This window comes from Cryptomeria japonica, chromosome 1 (assembly GCF_030272615.1).
Source record: "Cryptomeria japonica chromosome 1, Sugi_1.0, whole genome shotgun sequence".
Lineage (NCBI taxonomy): Eukaryota > Viridiplantae > Streptophyta > Pinopsida > Cupressales > Cupressaceae > Cryptomeria > Cryptomeria japonica.
Window position 1 is genome coordinate 676682916 of NC_081405.1, and position 13905 is coordinate 676696820.

At 35.4% G+C, this 13905-nt stretch overlaps 2 protein-coding genes across 2 annotated transcripts; one reads left to right on the plus strand and one right to left on the minus strand.

Moving 5' to 3' along the window:
* Nucleotides 1-1066: 1066 nt before the first annotated feature.
* LOC131057145 (pectinesterase-like) lies at nt 1067-4169 on the plus strand. The gene is made up of 3 exons (XM_057991323.2): nt 1067-1899; nt 1931-2308; nt 3423-4169. Exons 1-3 carry the CDS (start codon nt 1425-1427, stop codon nt 3848-3850), a joined length of 1281 nt encoding a protein of 426 aa, XP_057847306.2. The 5' UTR covers nt 1067-1424; the 3' UTR covers nt 3851-4169.
* A 7114-nt stretch (nt 4170-11283) lies between these two features.
* LOC131057149 (RING-H2 finger protein ATL17-like) lies at nt 11284-11661 on the minus strand. The gene has a single exon (XM_057991330.2). It carries the CDS (start codon nt 11659-11661, stop codon nt 11284-11286), a length of 378 nt encoding a protein of 125 aa, XP_057847313.2.
* Between the last annotated feature and the right edge of the window lie 2244 nt (nt 11662-13905).

The following is a 13905-nucleotide window of genomic DNA, read 5'->3' on the forward strand; positions in this document are numbered from 1 at the left end:
TAAAAGTTATATGCGTTTCCTTTCTACATGAATTCTCTACTAAAGCCTATGACTATAGTATTTATATATATAACTCTCAACTTGAATTCATTAGTTGAAGTAATGTAGGTGGAATGTGTTAATGCCATGAGCTTATGAATTTGATCATTATATCTTTGCAATCAATTTATGTATGAGTAGATTTCAATTATGGATCACACACTTAAGAAATTTGATCACTTGTATCTTTACAATCAATTTATGTATAAGTAGATCTCAATTATGAATCACACACTCAATTTATGTATGAGTAGATTCTAATTGTGGATCACACACTCATGAAATTTGATTATTCATATTTTTACAATCAATTTATGTATGAATAGATCTCAATTATGAATCACACACTCATGAATAAAACTCCAACGTTAAACCTGATTCTCTTTTAATCATACACACCACATAGTTGTCCATTTTTATAGATTATGATGGTGCTCAAAATCAATCCATATTAAAAAAATTATTGTCACATAAAAGAGAATTGTTATTTCTATTATTTAATATCCAATCTACCATTCTAAGCTAAAACCAAAACAATGACATGGGTGCTCAAAATCAATACAAATAAAAAAAAAATTGTAGTTATATAAAGAAATTATATAAAGAAAAATAGTTTTTATTATGTAATCCCCAAACTATCATTCTAAGCAAATTTTACGAGAGTCAAATTGTTTGTTTCTTCTTTTATTAAATACTTTTGAATAATAAAAGATCAATTTCTACATAGAATAATCTAAGTTTTAATGTCCGATCATTAAAACAAACAATGCTTACCATTCTAAACCTAAAAAACTAATTATAAATTAAATCAAATCCAAATTATCAGACTCAATTGAGATAAAATATTTGCTACATTTATTTTCAAGAATCAATGTTACTTAAAAAAAATCTAGTGTGTAACTCATTGAATCAGTTTTAAAGTGCTTACGAGACTGTAACTCTTTGTGCAGTGAGTGTAATCAGTTAGTTTTATCTATCCATTATATCAAGGAATAAGATGATCCACGGTTAATAATTTTCCTGATCTTGAATCTCTATCCACGTGTCCATTTCAGAAATGGCGGTTAATAACCACCCTTTTCCCGATCTTGATTCTTGAATCTTGAACCTGTGCAGAATTTCCTATATAAGGACTCATGCGCGCTGGGTTCAAACTCCCAATGCTATTTGACATTTTTAAAGTTATTGAAAGCGATTTGAAAGCAATCTTTAAGCGATTATAGTTACTGCAAGCGATTTGATTTGATTTCTGCTCAATTAACGAAAGCGATTTTGTTTCACAATGAGGTTTGGTAGCTATTCAGCAAGCCAGGTAGTGTGGGTATTGTCGGCAGCAATACTCACAATGTCTGTGGCCGCCTGGATGGGCATTGCGATTTTCCACAATGGCAGCGGAGGGAAGCTCATCGACTCCAGCTGCAAGAAGACACCAATACCCTGAGGCCTGTGTTTCAGCATTGCAATCATCATATGAAGGAGCGAATTCCAAGAATCTTGCTCATATTACTGTGAAGGCGAGTTTGAGTGGAGCCCAAGAAGCATACAAGGCGACTTTGAAAGCAGCCTCCGAGTTTCCAGAATTCATGGCTTTCGAAGATTGCATTGAACTGTTCGTAGATGCTGTGGATCACGTCAACCGGTCGATGGCAGAAGTACCTGGCCTGGACATGAATCCCTCCAAGTCTCAGATTGCAAATGTCGAGACATGGATAAGCGCGGCTCTCACTGATGTGGAGACATGCTTGGATGGTTTCAGAGAGACGACAGGGACAATGATGGCCAAGGTGGAGGAACATTGTCGATCTTTGTCAAGATCTCTCAGCAATGCTCTGTACGTGTTCCAGCTGTATTTCTGGGCGTCCTCTGTTTAATAACCCTCACCCTGGATCTGGGTATGGGTTTTCTGGGCGTCCTCTGTTAAATAACCCTAACCCTCACCCTGGGTCTGGGTTTTCTTTTCCTCCGTGGATGTCCCGGACCGATCGGAGGCTGTTACAAGTGCCTGCGTTGGAGTTGCAGGTGAATGCAACTGTGGCTCAGGACGGCAGCGGGCAGTACAAGACCATTGGAGAGGCTCTCATGCACGTGCCGTCTCATGGCAGTGAGCGGTATGTTGTGTATGTCAAAGCTGGCGTGTATGAGGAAAATGTGCTTCTCTACAAGGAGAAGACGAATGTGATGTTGCTTGGCGATGGGCGCGACCACACCATCGTTGCATCCAGCAAAAATGTCAAGGACGGCTACACAACCTTCGCCTCTGCAACATTTGGTATATCCTTTAACTCCTCTCTTTTCTAATTTAGATGTAGGAAAGACTTTCATATATTCTTAATTCTCTTTTCGAGTTTTGTTTGTAGGAAAGATTATTGTGGGAAAGAATATTCTGGGTTTTTATTTTACTTTTAATCTCTCTAATTTTTCTTTTAATCTTTGTTGTTCAAATTTTGTATTCCGATTTTTTAATCTTTGTTGTTCAAATCTTGTATTCGGATTTTTATTTCAATTTTAATTTCTTTTCATGAATCCCTTCTTAACTCTCTCTTTTCTAATTTTGCTGTAGAAAAGATTATTCTGGTTTATATTTCACTTTTAATTTTTATTTTTTTGGTTATACAAATCTTTTTTCTAATTTTCGCTGTTGTCTGCTGAATTATGAATCCTTTCTTATAGGAAAGATTCTTTGATATATTTTAACTCTGCTGAATTATGAATCCCTTCTTCTAAAGATTCTTTGATATATTTTAACTCTCTTTTCTAATTTTGCTGTTATTTCACTTTTAATTTCTCTTTTTTATGTTTGTTGTACAAATCTCTTTTCTTATTTTCTGTAGGTTTTTATTTCACTTTTTATTTCTCTTTTTTATGTTTGTTTTACAAATCTCTTCTCTAATTTTACTGTTTAGGGTTTCTATTTCACTTTTAATTTCTCTTTCTATCTTTGTTGTACATGTCTGCTGAATTTTGAATTTCTTCTTCCAGGAAAGATCCTCTGATATATGTTAACACTCTCTTTTCTAATTTTGTTGTAAGAAAGATTATCCTGGGTTTTTATTTTTCTTGTACAAATCTCTTTTCTAATTTTGATGTTCTGGGTTTCTATTTCTCTTTTAATTTTTTAATTTCTTTTTTTCTGTTGAATTATGAATCCCTTCTTCCATCAAAGAAAAGATGATAAAATTGTTGATAACAAATAGCTTTCACAAGATAATTTCTGATTATTATTTTTATAGAACACATCTTTTTTCATGTGTTTTGAAATTGTTTCCTATAAAAGGTTTTACAAATCTGGAAACACCTGTCAATTTTTTCTGGTTAATTGAATTTCAAACTGTTTTTGCTTAATATTGAGGTATTAACAAGTTTTAATCTGACTGTAAATGCAGCTGCATCTGGAAAGGGATTTATTGCCCGAGATATCACCTTCGCCAACTTTGCAGGGCCGCACAAGAATCAAGCCGTAGCTCTACGTGTGGGAGCTGATCTTTCAGCCTTTTACCGCACCATTACTGCTCAGGGTAGAAATGACCCCAACCAGAACACCGGTTTTTCCATTCAAAACTGCAGCATCGTGGCCTCCAAAGATCTTGCTCCAGTGAGATCCACTTATCTTGGAAAGCCATGGAAACTGTTCTCGCGGACAGTCATCATTCAGAGCTTCTTAGGCGATGTAGTCCACCCAGCCGGCTGGCTGGAGTGGTCGGAGGATTATGGGTTGGAAAGGGTGTATTTTGGAGAATATATGAACAGCGGACCTGGCTCAAAGTTGGTCGGGCGAGTCGGATGGGGGCTTATAGGGTCATTAGAAGAGTAGAGGAGGTCAATGTTTTTAGTGTTGATAATTTTATTTCTGGGGCTACTTGGTTGCCGTCTAGTGGAATTCCTTTTGATCATGAATTGTAAAAGCAAGTTCCATTTCCATTTAGGTTTTGTTAATTTTTATAGAAGGATTTTATCATTGTAATATAGATGTGCTCGACTGAATAGACAGAGCATATATGCTTCTGGTCTATGTCATTTGTTTTATACTATACTATTATGTGTCTTGGTGGAAGAAACTTTTTAGTTAAAAATGCTGCCACTTCTTCACTTTTGATTACGTAATTTAACGGAGTTTTCAGATTTTTTTTTTTTGATGCTTTCTTAGCCATTCTAGAAATATGTATCGAGTCTATAATTCAAACAGTGTCTTTGTATTTGTAATTTAAAGTGCAGATGACATATTTAAGTGATTTTTATATGCTCTGTTATGTGTTCTATAATATGCTCTGTTTTATACTTTTATTCTATTTGTTCAATACATGGACTATAAAAAAATTCATGAGACCTCCCCAAAAAATTGAAGGGTAAAATTTTGCACCAACAGACAGCTCTTTGTGAACTAGTTTATTGGTTATTTGCTGCATACATGCACTTAGTTAAAAATCACGATAAGCCAAAAGGAATCAAAACTCTAAATTTGAGAAATTTTTAAAAGATATAGTCAAAAATGTCGGTAAGACGAGAGAGCTGGTTTACTATAGTTGTGCTATGGTATAGCAGATTGTAAATCCCAATTAGGGAAACTGTATATGTCACTATGACCTCTTCCTATTGAGCTTTACACCCTCTTAGGTTTATTCTGAAGATGCTAATATTTCAGATTCATCAACGTCATTGATGGGGCAGGACATTGTGTAAGGGAGTCCTTAGCAATCATTCGGTTCTAGTGATGATGGTGAGGATGATGAAGATGGCAGCAGGGCAGATGATACAGATGAAAACGATGAGTCATGCCAAAAGTTATCTCTACTTGGCAGATGATGCAGATGAAAATGATGAGTCAGATAACAAGTTTTATGGGGAGGTCTTATTTTCTTCTGTTCAATGTGTTTAGTAGTCTCTACTTGGCTTTTAATGATTCTGATTGAGTCAAGCAGGTAGAAAGATAAGAAGACAAAGGATATAATTGCTTGGCTTTTAGGACAATTAGAGTGTTAATGCATTAGTAGCGTCTGCAAGATAAGACTCTCCTAACTCATTAAATTCCTCTATTTTGTTATTAGTTTATTCATTCATGCTTTATGTTTATAGCACTGATTTACTTTAACCAAGATACCGATGCATACCGATGCATTATCGAGTGTGTTTATAGCATCGATTAGTTATCATTATGGATCGGTTGATGGTTGATGGTTGTAAGAGTCACGACCAAGTGAATCTTGGTCGTAAAAGACATGTCCGATCAAGGTGCCACTTGATCGTGGTTATCTTACAATTTATACATCATCCAAATTAAAGGACATGACATCGAAATCGATACATACATCATTCGAACTTGAGGCTGTTCAATTTCGTGAAACAAATTTAAGAACAAGTTTATATACTACATCACATTTCTTCAAATGGCCAGTGCTATATCAGAGCCAAGTTGATCGAACTTGAGGCTATTCAATTTCGTGAAACAAATTTAAGAACAAGTTTATATACTACATCACATTTCTTCAAATGGCCAATGCTATCAGATTCGAAGATAGACTCAAAATGATCAACTCGAAATGCAAGTCGAACTCTAGCATTAAAACGAGAAATAAATCATATCACCATGAACAAAGGGGAGACAATCAATGCCTACTTTATGCGGATATCAATTCTAAAAGATGAACTAGCAACTCTGGACTATGAGATCCAAAGCAAAGAGTTAACACTTATTGCTTTAGATGGGTTGCCTAATGGATGGAGCACATTCGTCCAGGGCATCAGTGCAAGGTCCAAATATCCCAAGTTTAAAAGATTAAGGGATGATTGTCTCCAAGAAGAATCAAGATTGAACAAGATGAGAATGAAACATAAGAATATAGATGAAGACCTACATGTTCTAAACATCAACTCCACCAAGCAAAACAAAAAAAGGCAGTTTAGAAAGAGAAAAGGTCATCAAGGCAAGAATACTTCAAAGAAGGACTTATCTCACATTCAATGTTACAGATGTGATCAGTTCGGACACTTTGTTGCAAAGTGCCCAGAAAGAACCAAGAAACATGCTACATTTGTCAAAGAAGGAAAGACTAAAGGGGAAGATGACTCCGGGAAATACGTATTCTACTCAGCACTCACAAGCCAAGCTTCTAACAAAATCAACTCATGGGTGATTGATAGTGGTTCATCCAGGAACATCACTGGGTTTAGAGAAGTACTTGATTCCATGACAGAGGAGAGTGATGAGGACGTAACCATCGGAGATGACTCCACACATCTAGTCAAAGGAGTAGGAACCTGCACCATCAAATTGAAGACAGGCATAACCTTGTGGCTCGAAGGAGTACTATATGTCCCCAACATCAAAAGAAATCTAGTCTCTATATCAGCACTAGAAGATAACAGATACAAAGTGACATTCATGGACAACAGAGTATTGGCTTGGCCAAGGAACTCCTCCATCAAGAAGGCAAAGACCATTGGACAGAGACGGGGCTATTTGTATGAGCTGTGCACGGAACCCAACCTAGCCCTAATCCATGAAGCCACTAATGCAAATGAAGTTTGGCATAGAAGATTAGGCCATCTGAATTTTAGGGCTTTATCTTCAATGGGGAACCTTGTCACAGGTCTACCCAAGTTAAAGCAAGATCATTCAGGGGCATGCAAAGGATGTGCCCTAGGTAAAAATACCAAAGGTGCATTCCAAAATAGTACTAGGAAAACTAGTAAAATTCTAGAATTAGTTCATTTTGATGTATGCGGACCTATGTCCATATCCTCTCTAGGGGGATTCTTGTATTATGTAATATTTGTTGATGACTACTCTAGGAAGACTTGGATCTACTTTCTGAAAAGTAAAGAATCAGGAGAGATCCTCTCTAGGAAACAAAGTTAAAACCCTAAGACCCGACAATGGGGGAGAATACACCTCAGATTCGTTTAAAGAATTTTGTAGAGATAATGGGATTAAGAGGGAGCTCACTATACCTTATAACCCCCAACAAAATGGGGTAGTAGAAAGGAAAAATAGGACTATAGTTGAAACTGCCAAGGCCATGATCCTAGATCAAAACATTAACACAAATCTCTGGGCTGAAGTATCCAGCACTGTTGTATATATACAAAATAGATGCCCTCACTCCCATCTTGAGGACAAAACTCCTAAGGAAGTATTCACTAAAATTAAGCCTAATATTAGCCACCTTAGGATATTTGGATGTCCTGTCTATATCCATATACCTAAAAAAAAGAGACTAAAACTAGAGCCTTCTGAAAAAAGAGGATTGCTTGTAAGATATAGTGAAACCTCCAAAGCCTACAGAATCTATTTACCTGGTCAAAGAAATATTGAACTAAGTAGGGATGTAGTCTTTGAAGAGGACCTGGCTTTCAAAAGAGCTCAAAACTTCATAGAACCCGAAATCTATGTACCTAACTTTAACTTAGATGAAAATCCTGCCCCTGACTTTCAGAGGGAGAATCTAGATGAAATTGAAAATGAAAATGAACACTCACCTAGAAATCTCAAGAAAAGACCACTATGGGCCACCAAAATAGTAGAAGAAGCTCAGAGGTTTGCTGCTCCTTCTAGAACTTTCAGAGAAAGCAAAAGACCTAATAAATTTACTAGCTATGTTGCTCTTATGAATGATCTATCTAAAAAAAAACCTGACAATGTAATAGATGCCCTTATACATCAAGTATGAAAGGATGCTATGTCTGAAGAGTATCAATCCATAATGAAAAATGATATATGGGAAATTGTTCATAGGCCAACTAAGAAATCTGTTGTTTCTTCTAAATGGCTTTTCAAGATCAAACATGCAGCAGATGGTAACATTGAAAAATATAAGGCAAGATTTGTAGCCAGAGGATTTTCTCAAAAGGAAGGAATAGACTATGAAGAAACATTTGCTCCTATAGCCAGATATACCTCAGTAAGGACTATACTAGCCATTGCAGCAGCAAAGGGATGGAAGGTACATCAAATGGATGTAAAGACAGCTTTTCTTAATGGAGAGATATCTAAAGAAGTATACCTAGAGCAACCTAATGGGTTTGAGATCCATCATGCAGAATCTCATGTGTGCAGACTCAACAAAGCTCTATATGGGCTCAAATAGGCTCCCATGGCCTGGTATGAAAGAATTGACACATATCTATCAAAACTAGGCTTCTCTAAAAATGATGCAGATCCTAATCTCTACTACAAACAGAATAAAGGTGATATGCTGATAATGATTTTATATGTTGATGACTTATTAATCACAGGAGAAGATCACCTTATAGATCAATGCAAGAAAGAGCTATCCAAAGAATTTGATATGAAGGACTTGGGATTCCTTCACTATTTCCTAGGGTTGGAAGTATGGCAGAATTTTGATAACATTGTTCTAAACCAAGACAAGTATACATTGGACATCCTGAAGAGATTTGGAATGCTAAACTGCAGACCCATGACCGCTCCAATGGAGACCAATCTTCATAAACTTAAAGAAGCAGCAGCAGAATCACCTTCTATTGACCCCACTCCATACAGGCAAATGATTGGGTCTCTTATGTATCTGGTAAATACAAGACCAGATATCTGCTATGCAATAAATGCTTTGAGTCAGTTTATGTGTGAGCCAAAGGAGATACACCTGGTAGCAGTAAAACACATTATGAGATATTTACAAGGCACCTTAAATCTTGGTCTCAAGTATGAGAAAATTGATCTTAATCTACACGGATTCACAGATTCAAATTGGGCTGGAAGTGTGACTGACCGGAAAAGCACCTCTGGGTGCTGCTTCAGTTTGGAATCAGCCATGATATCCTAGATCAGCAAAAAGCAGTCTTCTGTAGCGCAAAGTTCCACCGAGGCCGAATACATTGCAGCCTCCATGGCTACCCGAGAAGCGGTGTGGCTTAGAAAGTTACTTATGGGATTGTTTGGTAATCCGATGAAACCTACTATCATCCATTGCGACAATCAAAGTTGCATAAAACTTTCAGTGAATCTAGTGTTCCATGATAGATCCAAACATATTGAGATCCCATACAATTATGTAGAGACATTGTAGACAAAAATGTGATCAAATTAGAATATGTTAGTACGGGAGATCAGACTGCAGATATTCTGACCAAACCACTTTCCAGAGTGAAGGTTGATCACTTCAGAAAGGGTTTAGGTATGATAGAAAGGTAATCTACTTTGTAAATAAGATGTTGAAAATGTAAACTTCTTTTGTCATGTTAAGACATTCTAGATTTTGCCCCCTGTGTTCATATCTAAGAGGTGACGATCTCTCAAATTATGAACACTTGTATGCAGACATCATAAGGTGACGATCTTATGATTCTCAAACCAGTTATCATGTTGGATCTCTGGTATGTCATGGATGTGCCATGATGGTGTTGTGATAAAACATTTGTATAAAATGTTTGTGCACATATCACAATCTGGATAAGATGAGAATGTAACCATCCTCATATGTTTATCCTTAGTATTGTGTGTTTAGGCAATACTAATATCATGTGTTTAGGTGATATCTTGTCATAATAAAATGATGAATCTTTTATATCACATGGTTGGGTGATACTCTATGTCACATACTTAGAGTGATGTTTTATATTTGTATCTTATGTCCTGATGATACTTCATATCATATGTATAGATGATATATATTCTTGGAGACTGACATTATGGAAAAGAAATGTGATGCAGGTTACTTTATCTATCTTCCAAAAGCTAAGAGGGAGTGTTAATGCATTAGTAGCTTCTGCAAGATAAGACTCTCCTAACTCATTAATCTCCTCTATTCTGTTATTAGTTTACTCATTCATGCTTTATGTTTATCAGACTATAACATTGATCATAATTATGATATTGATATTGGATAATGATGGATTAGATTGACGATCTACTTAACTATGTTAAGCATCAATCTAAATGCTATCGGGCTACTAACCCGATAGCATATTAATGTCGATTCATATATGAATCGGCATTAATATACTATCAGGTATTAACCCGATAGCATATAATGCTAACAGTTATTGTTATTGTTTACTTTAACCAATTCATTATCTGTGTGTTTATATTGATCCATTGTCATTTGCTTTGATACCGATTCATTATCAAGTATGCTTATAGATCTGTTACCATTAACAATGATACCGATTCATTATTGGGTATGCTTATAGATCTGTTACCATTAACAATGATACCGATTCATTATCAGGTATGTTTATAGCTCCGATTAGTTATCATTATGGATCGGCTGATGGTTGTAAGAGTCACGACCAAGTGACATCTTGGTCGGACATGTCTAAAGACATGTCCGATCAAGGTGCCACTTGATCATGGCTATCTTACTATTTATACATCATCCAAATTAAAGGAGATGACATTGAAATCGATACATGCTCATCCTCCTTACCTGTAGTAAAAGAAATATAACAATATTAGCGTCATAGTCATAATATCAAAATAAAATACACCATCCTGCATATAACTTGTCCATTAAATTGGAAGTTGCAATACATTTACATAGAGAGCCTCGCATTGTTGTGCAGACAACAAGTGATATAGACATCCTGGATGATGGTTATCGTTGGCGAGAATATGGACAGAAAGTGATGAAGAGCAATCCTCATCCTAGGTTAGTATCTCTTCTCTAACCAGTTATGAGCACAAAATCCTCTTTGTAACATATGGAAGGCCTTATGGTGATGACAATGGATTCAGTTTTTCAGGCTTAGGCACAGTGAGGCTCAAAGAAGTGCATGAGATTGCCTCAGCTTCATTCCTGCCTCAGTTTAGCTACCAACATTGCTAAACTGTCCATGTGAAAAAAACTAAGCTTCTTTAAACAAGTGCAAATGTTATAGATATGTGCTAAATAACTCTGGTTGTCAGGATAGGTTCCTCAGTTTGTAACCTGTTTACGAGAGAGGATAAACAACTCTTGTCTTGTGAATGTTCCTTCATTTGAATCATAGACTGATATGTCTTTTCTACATTTTTTATGGGCCAATCTCCTTAGCGAGGCACTTGTATTATTACAGATTACAGTTAAAGAGTACAGGACTTGAATCGGAGCCTCTAAACATCATTGGCTTCAATTGGACGTAAGTCTGAAAACACATGTGCTTAGTCAATTTAAGTTGTTGGAAGTCAATAATAAAATATATCCCAGGGTCTACGAGGGTTCTTTTCAATCATATTCATTGCAGAACCTAATAACTGTCTTCTAAGAACAAAAAGGCCAAACAATTTGCAGAAGATAGTTGTTTCTGTTTTCAACTTGGTTCAGTGCTAGACGGCCTCTCTAATTCTGGCCTGCTGGTATTCTGTTCTATATCTGCACTTCCATACTCTGCAATACCATCTTTATTGGGATCTACTCTTGTTCGACAGAGGGCAATTGAATGTGAATTTAAATAAAACCAAATATCAATACAAGCTGCATGGAAACTGTGATTAAAGCTGCGCAAATGCTTCATTTTTTCCCCATCTTGAAATTCAAAGAGACAAACAAAGCATTCTGTTGCCCACTCTCTGATTCTTTCTGATTCATATGCAAACATGGGCAGAGCCTTTATGAATTCTACATCCAATCCAATCCTATTATAGAGGGAACTCTTAATTCTAAGTTGCAGGTATAGGCTTGCTTGCATTGTTGCATAGACACACAACAGACACAGAAATGTCGCCACACCGAACATGAATGGATAGAGATTGGTATGGATGAAGACTGGTAAATAAATTTGAGACAAAATCGTCTCCCTCTTAACAAGTTGTTACTAGTCCGCTTGAACATGAGTCGGGTGTCGTATAGAAGGAAAAACTCTAATGTACTTTGAGGAATCCAAGATCGAAGCACCAAGAGATAATCATTGGATAAATCTAAGAAAGCATTGTGTTCCTATATTTGGCTTACATGAACATCTGCATTTGGCAACATATTAGGCCATATCATACGGTTGCTTATTACTTCAGATTTTATTCTCTGATTATTACTTTATATCGAGTGTTTGACACAGCAAAATGATGTTTCTCAACACCTCTTGCTTTTTAGATAGGTTTACAGGGTGAGGTGAACAAATTGGTATTTAGAAATGTAGCTTATTTCCACAGATCAAAGTTTTGGAATCTGTGTATTTACATGTGTAAAAGTTAGTTTTTATAAATACAAATCTCACCTAAAGTAGAGAATAGAACATTCAATTGTTTTCCAAAGTTAGTTTTTATAAATACAAATCTCACCTAAAGTAGAGAATAGAACATTCAATTGTTTTCCAAAGTTTATTTGTCAAAGAACAATGCATTTAACAAATGTCTTCAAGTCTCACAAAGCTAAGTCCTAATCCTTCATTTTGAAAAGCACACTTGTATATTAGAATTAGATGATGTGTAAGCTTTGTAATCTTGGTTTAACAACTGACTTGTGTCGAGATTATTGCTTTACTCTAGGTAAATTTAAGTCTTATTTTATTTCTTTTTATTTTGGTGAATCTTAAATGATCTTGCATCTCTTTATGTTTGGCCATTGTGGTTAATTTCTAATTTCTTATTTTATGTTAAATTTGGGAGCTTTTTTATTTTGAGTTTTATAACAAAATTTCTTTCTCATTTAATCCTTTCATTTCTTTTAAGTTTTGTGTTTCATTTATCTAAAGTTTCACTATTATCATTCTCTTTCTTTGAGAAGCCACTTTTTGAATCATACAATGGTCAAGGGTCGAGTTGAGAATGAAATAGTTGAAAATTGATTGATAATTGTAGACGTATAAAAATGACCATATTCCTAAATGAATATTTTATGTTCATTTCCCTATTTAATTAAATCCAATTTAATTAAATTATCCACATTCTTCTATTTTATTAAATAAATTATTCAATTTATTTAAATAAAATTCACTATACCATTTAATGAATAAATCATTTTATTAAATTAAATCCCCCTAGCCACTTTTAATTAAATTCAAATTTAATTAAATAGTTGTCCTAAATTGAATAAATCTAATTTATTTAATTTCTCCAAATTGCAACCAAATTGAATGAAATTCTTTATTTCAATTAAATCCTATTATCCCTTCATCCACTTGCAAAATCCCAAACCCCTTCCTAATCCCTTCTAGAATCTTCTAAACGCTTCTAATTAACCTAACCCTCCTCTAAACTTTGTCACATCCCTAAGCAAAGGGAAGTCACTTCTCAAAAACCTTAAAGTCTTTGATAACCATTGAAGGTTTTCAACCTTCAACCACCAAAACCCTTAAAGTCTTTAAAAACCATTAAAGGCTTCCAATCTTCAACCACTTAATCCCCAAAGTCTCCAATAACCATTAATGGTTAATTCAAACCCTCCCACATGGTTAAAACATTTGTTTTGACTCAACCTCTATCCAACCCAAGGGTCTCATCAGGCCATTAATGCTTTGACCATGATTATCTCTTAATCATTTGCACAAAGGTTTATCCTTGGATTAACTCTTAATCCAGTGGGTAATCCTAATTTAAACTTGACCCTTAGCCTTTAGATAACCATGAGGTCTTCTCAGGCCTTTAATGCCTCCAACCTCTTCTTTCAACCCAATCCTATGTTGACACTTGTCACCATTTCATCGGTACAAATTGTGCACATGGATCCCCAACTTTCAAACCTGGCCCTTGATTAAACCTTTCAATCCTGACCATCCATTGCCCTGTTTGTGCTATAAATAGAGCTCTCATTCTTCCATTTTTAACAATCATCTTTCAAATTTGAAGCATTATACTTATGCTCAAATACTTTCAAGCTTTTTCATCATCTTTATGCTCATCATTTAGCCTCTTTTAGATCATAAATTAGACTAATATGCATGCTTAGATTACTTTCTTTATCATTTTAGTTCAATCATAGACTAAATATAGTATGC

Bases quoted from the DNA above. Each gene is read 5' to 3' on its own strand.
- LOC131057145 (XM_057991323.2), top strand. From the start codon at position 1,425: ATGGCAGCGGAGGGAAGCTCATCGACTCCAGCTGCAAGAAGACACCAA. The intron at 1,900-1,930 runs CCTCTGTTTAAT...ACCCTGGATCTG, and splicing joins CCAGCTGTATTTCTGGGCGT to GGTATGGGTTTTCTGGGCGT. The intron at 2,309-3,422 runs GTATATCCTTTA...CTGTAAATGCAG, and splicing joins CTTCGCCTCTGCAACATTTG to CTGCATCTGGAAAGGGATTT.
- LOC131057149 (XM_057991330.2), bottom strand. From the start codon at position 11,661: ATGCAAGCAAGCCTATACCTGCAACTTAGAATTAAGAGTTCCCTCTAT.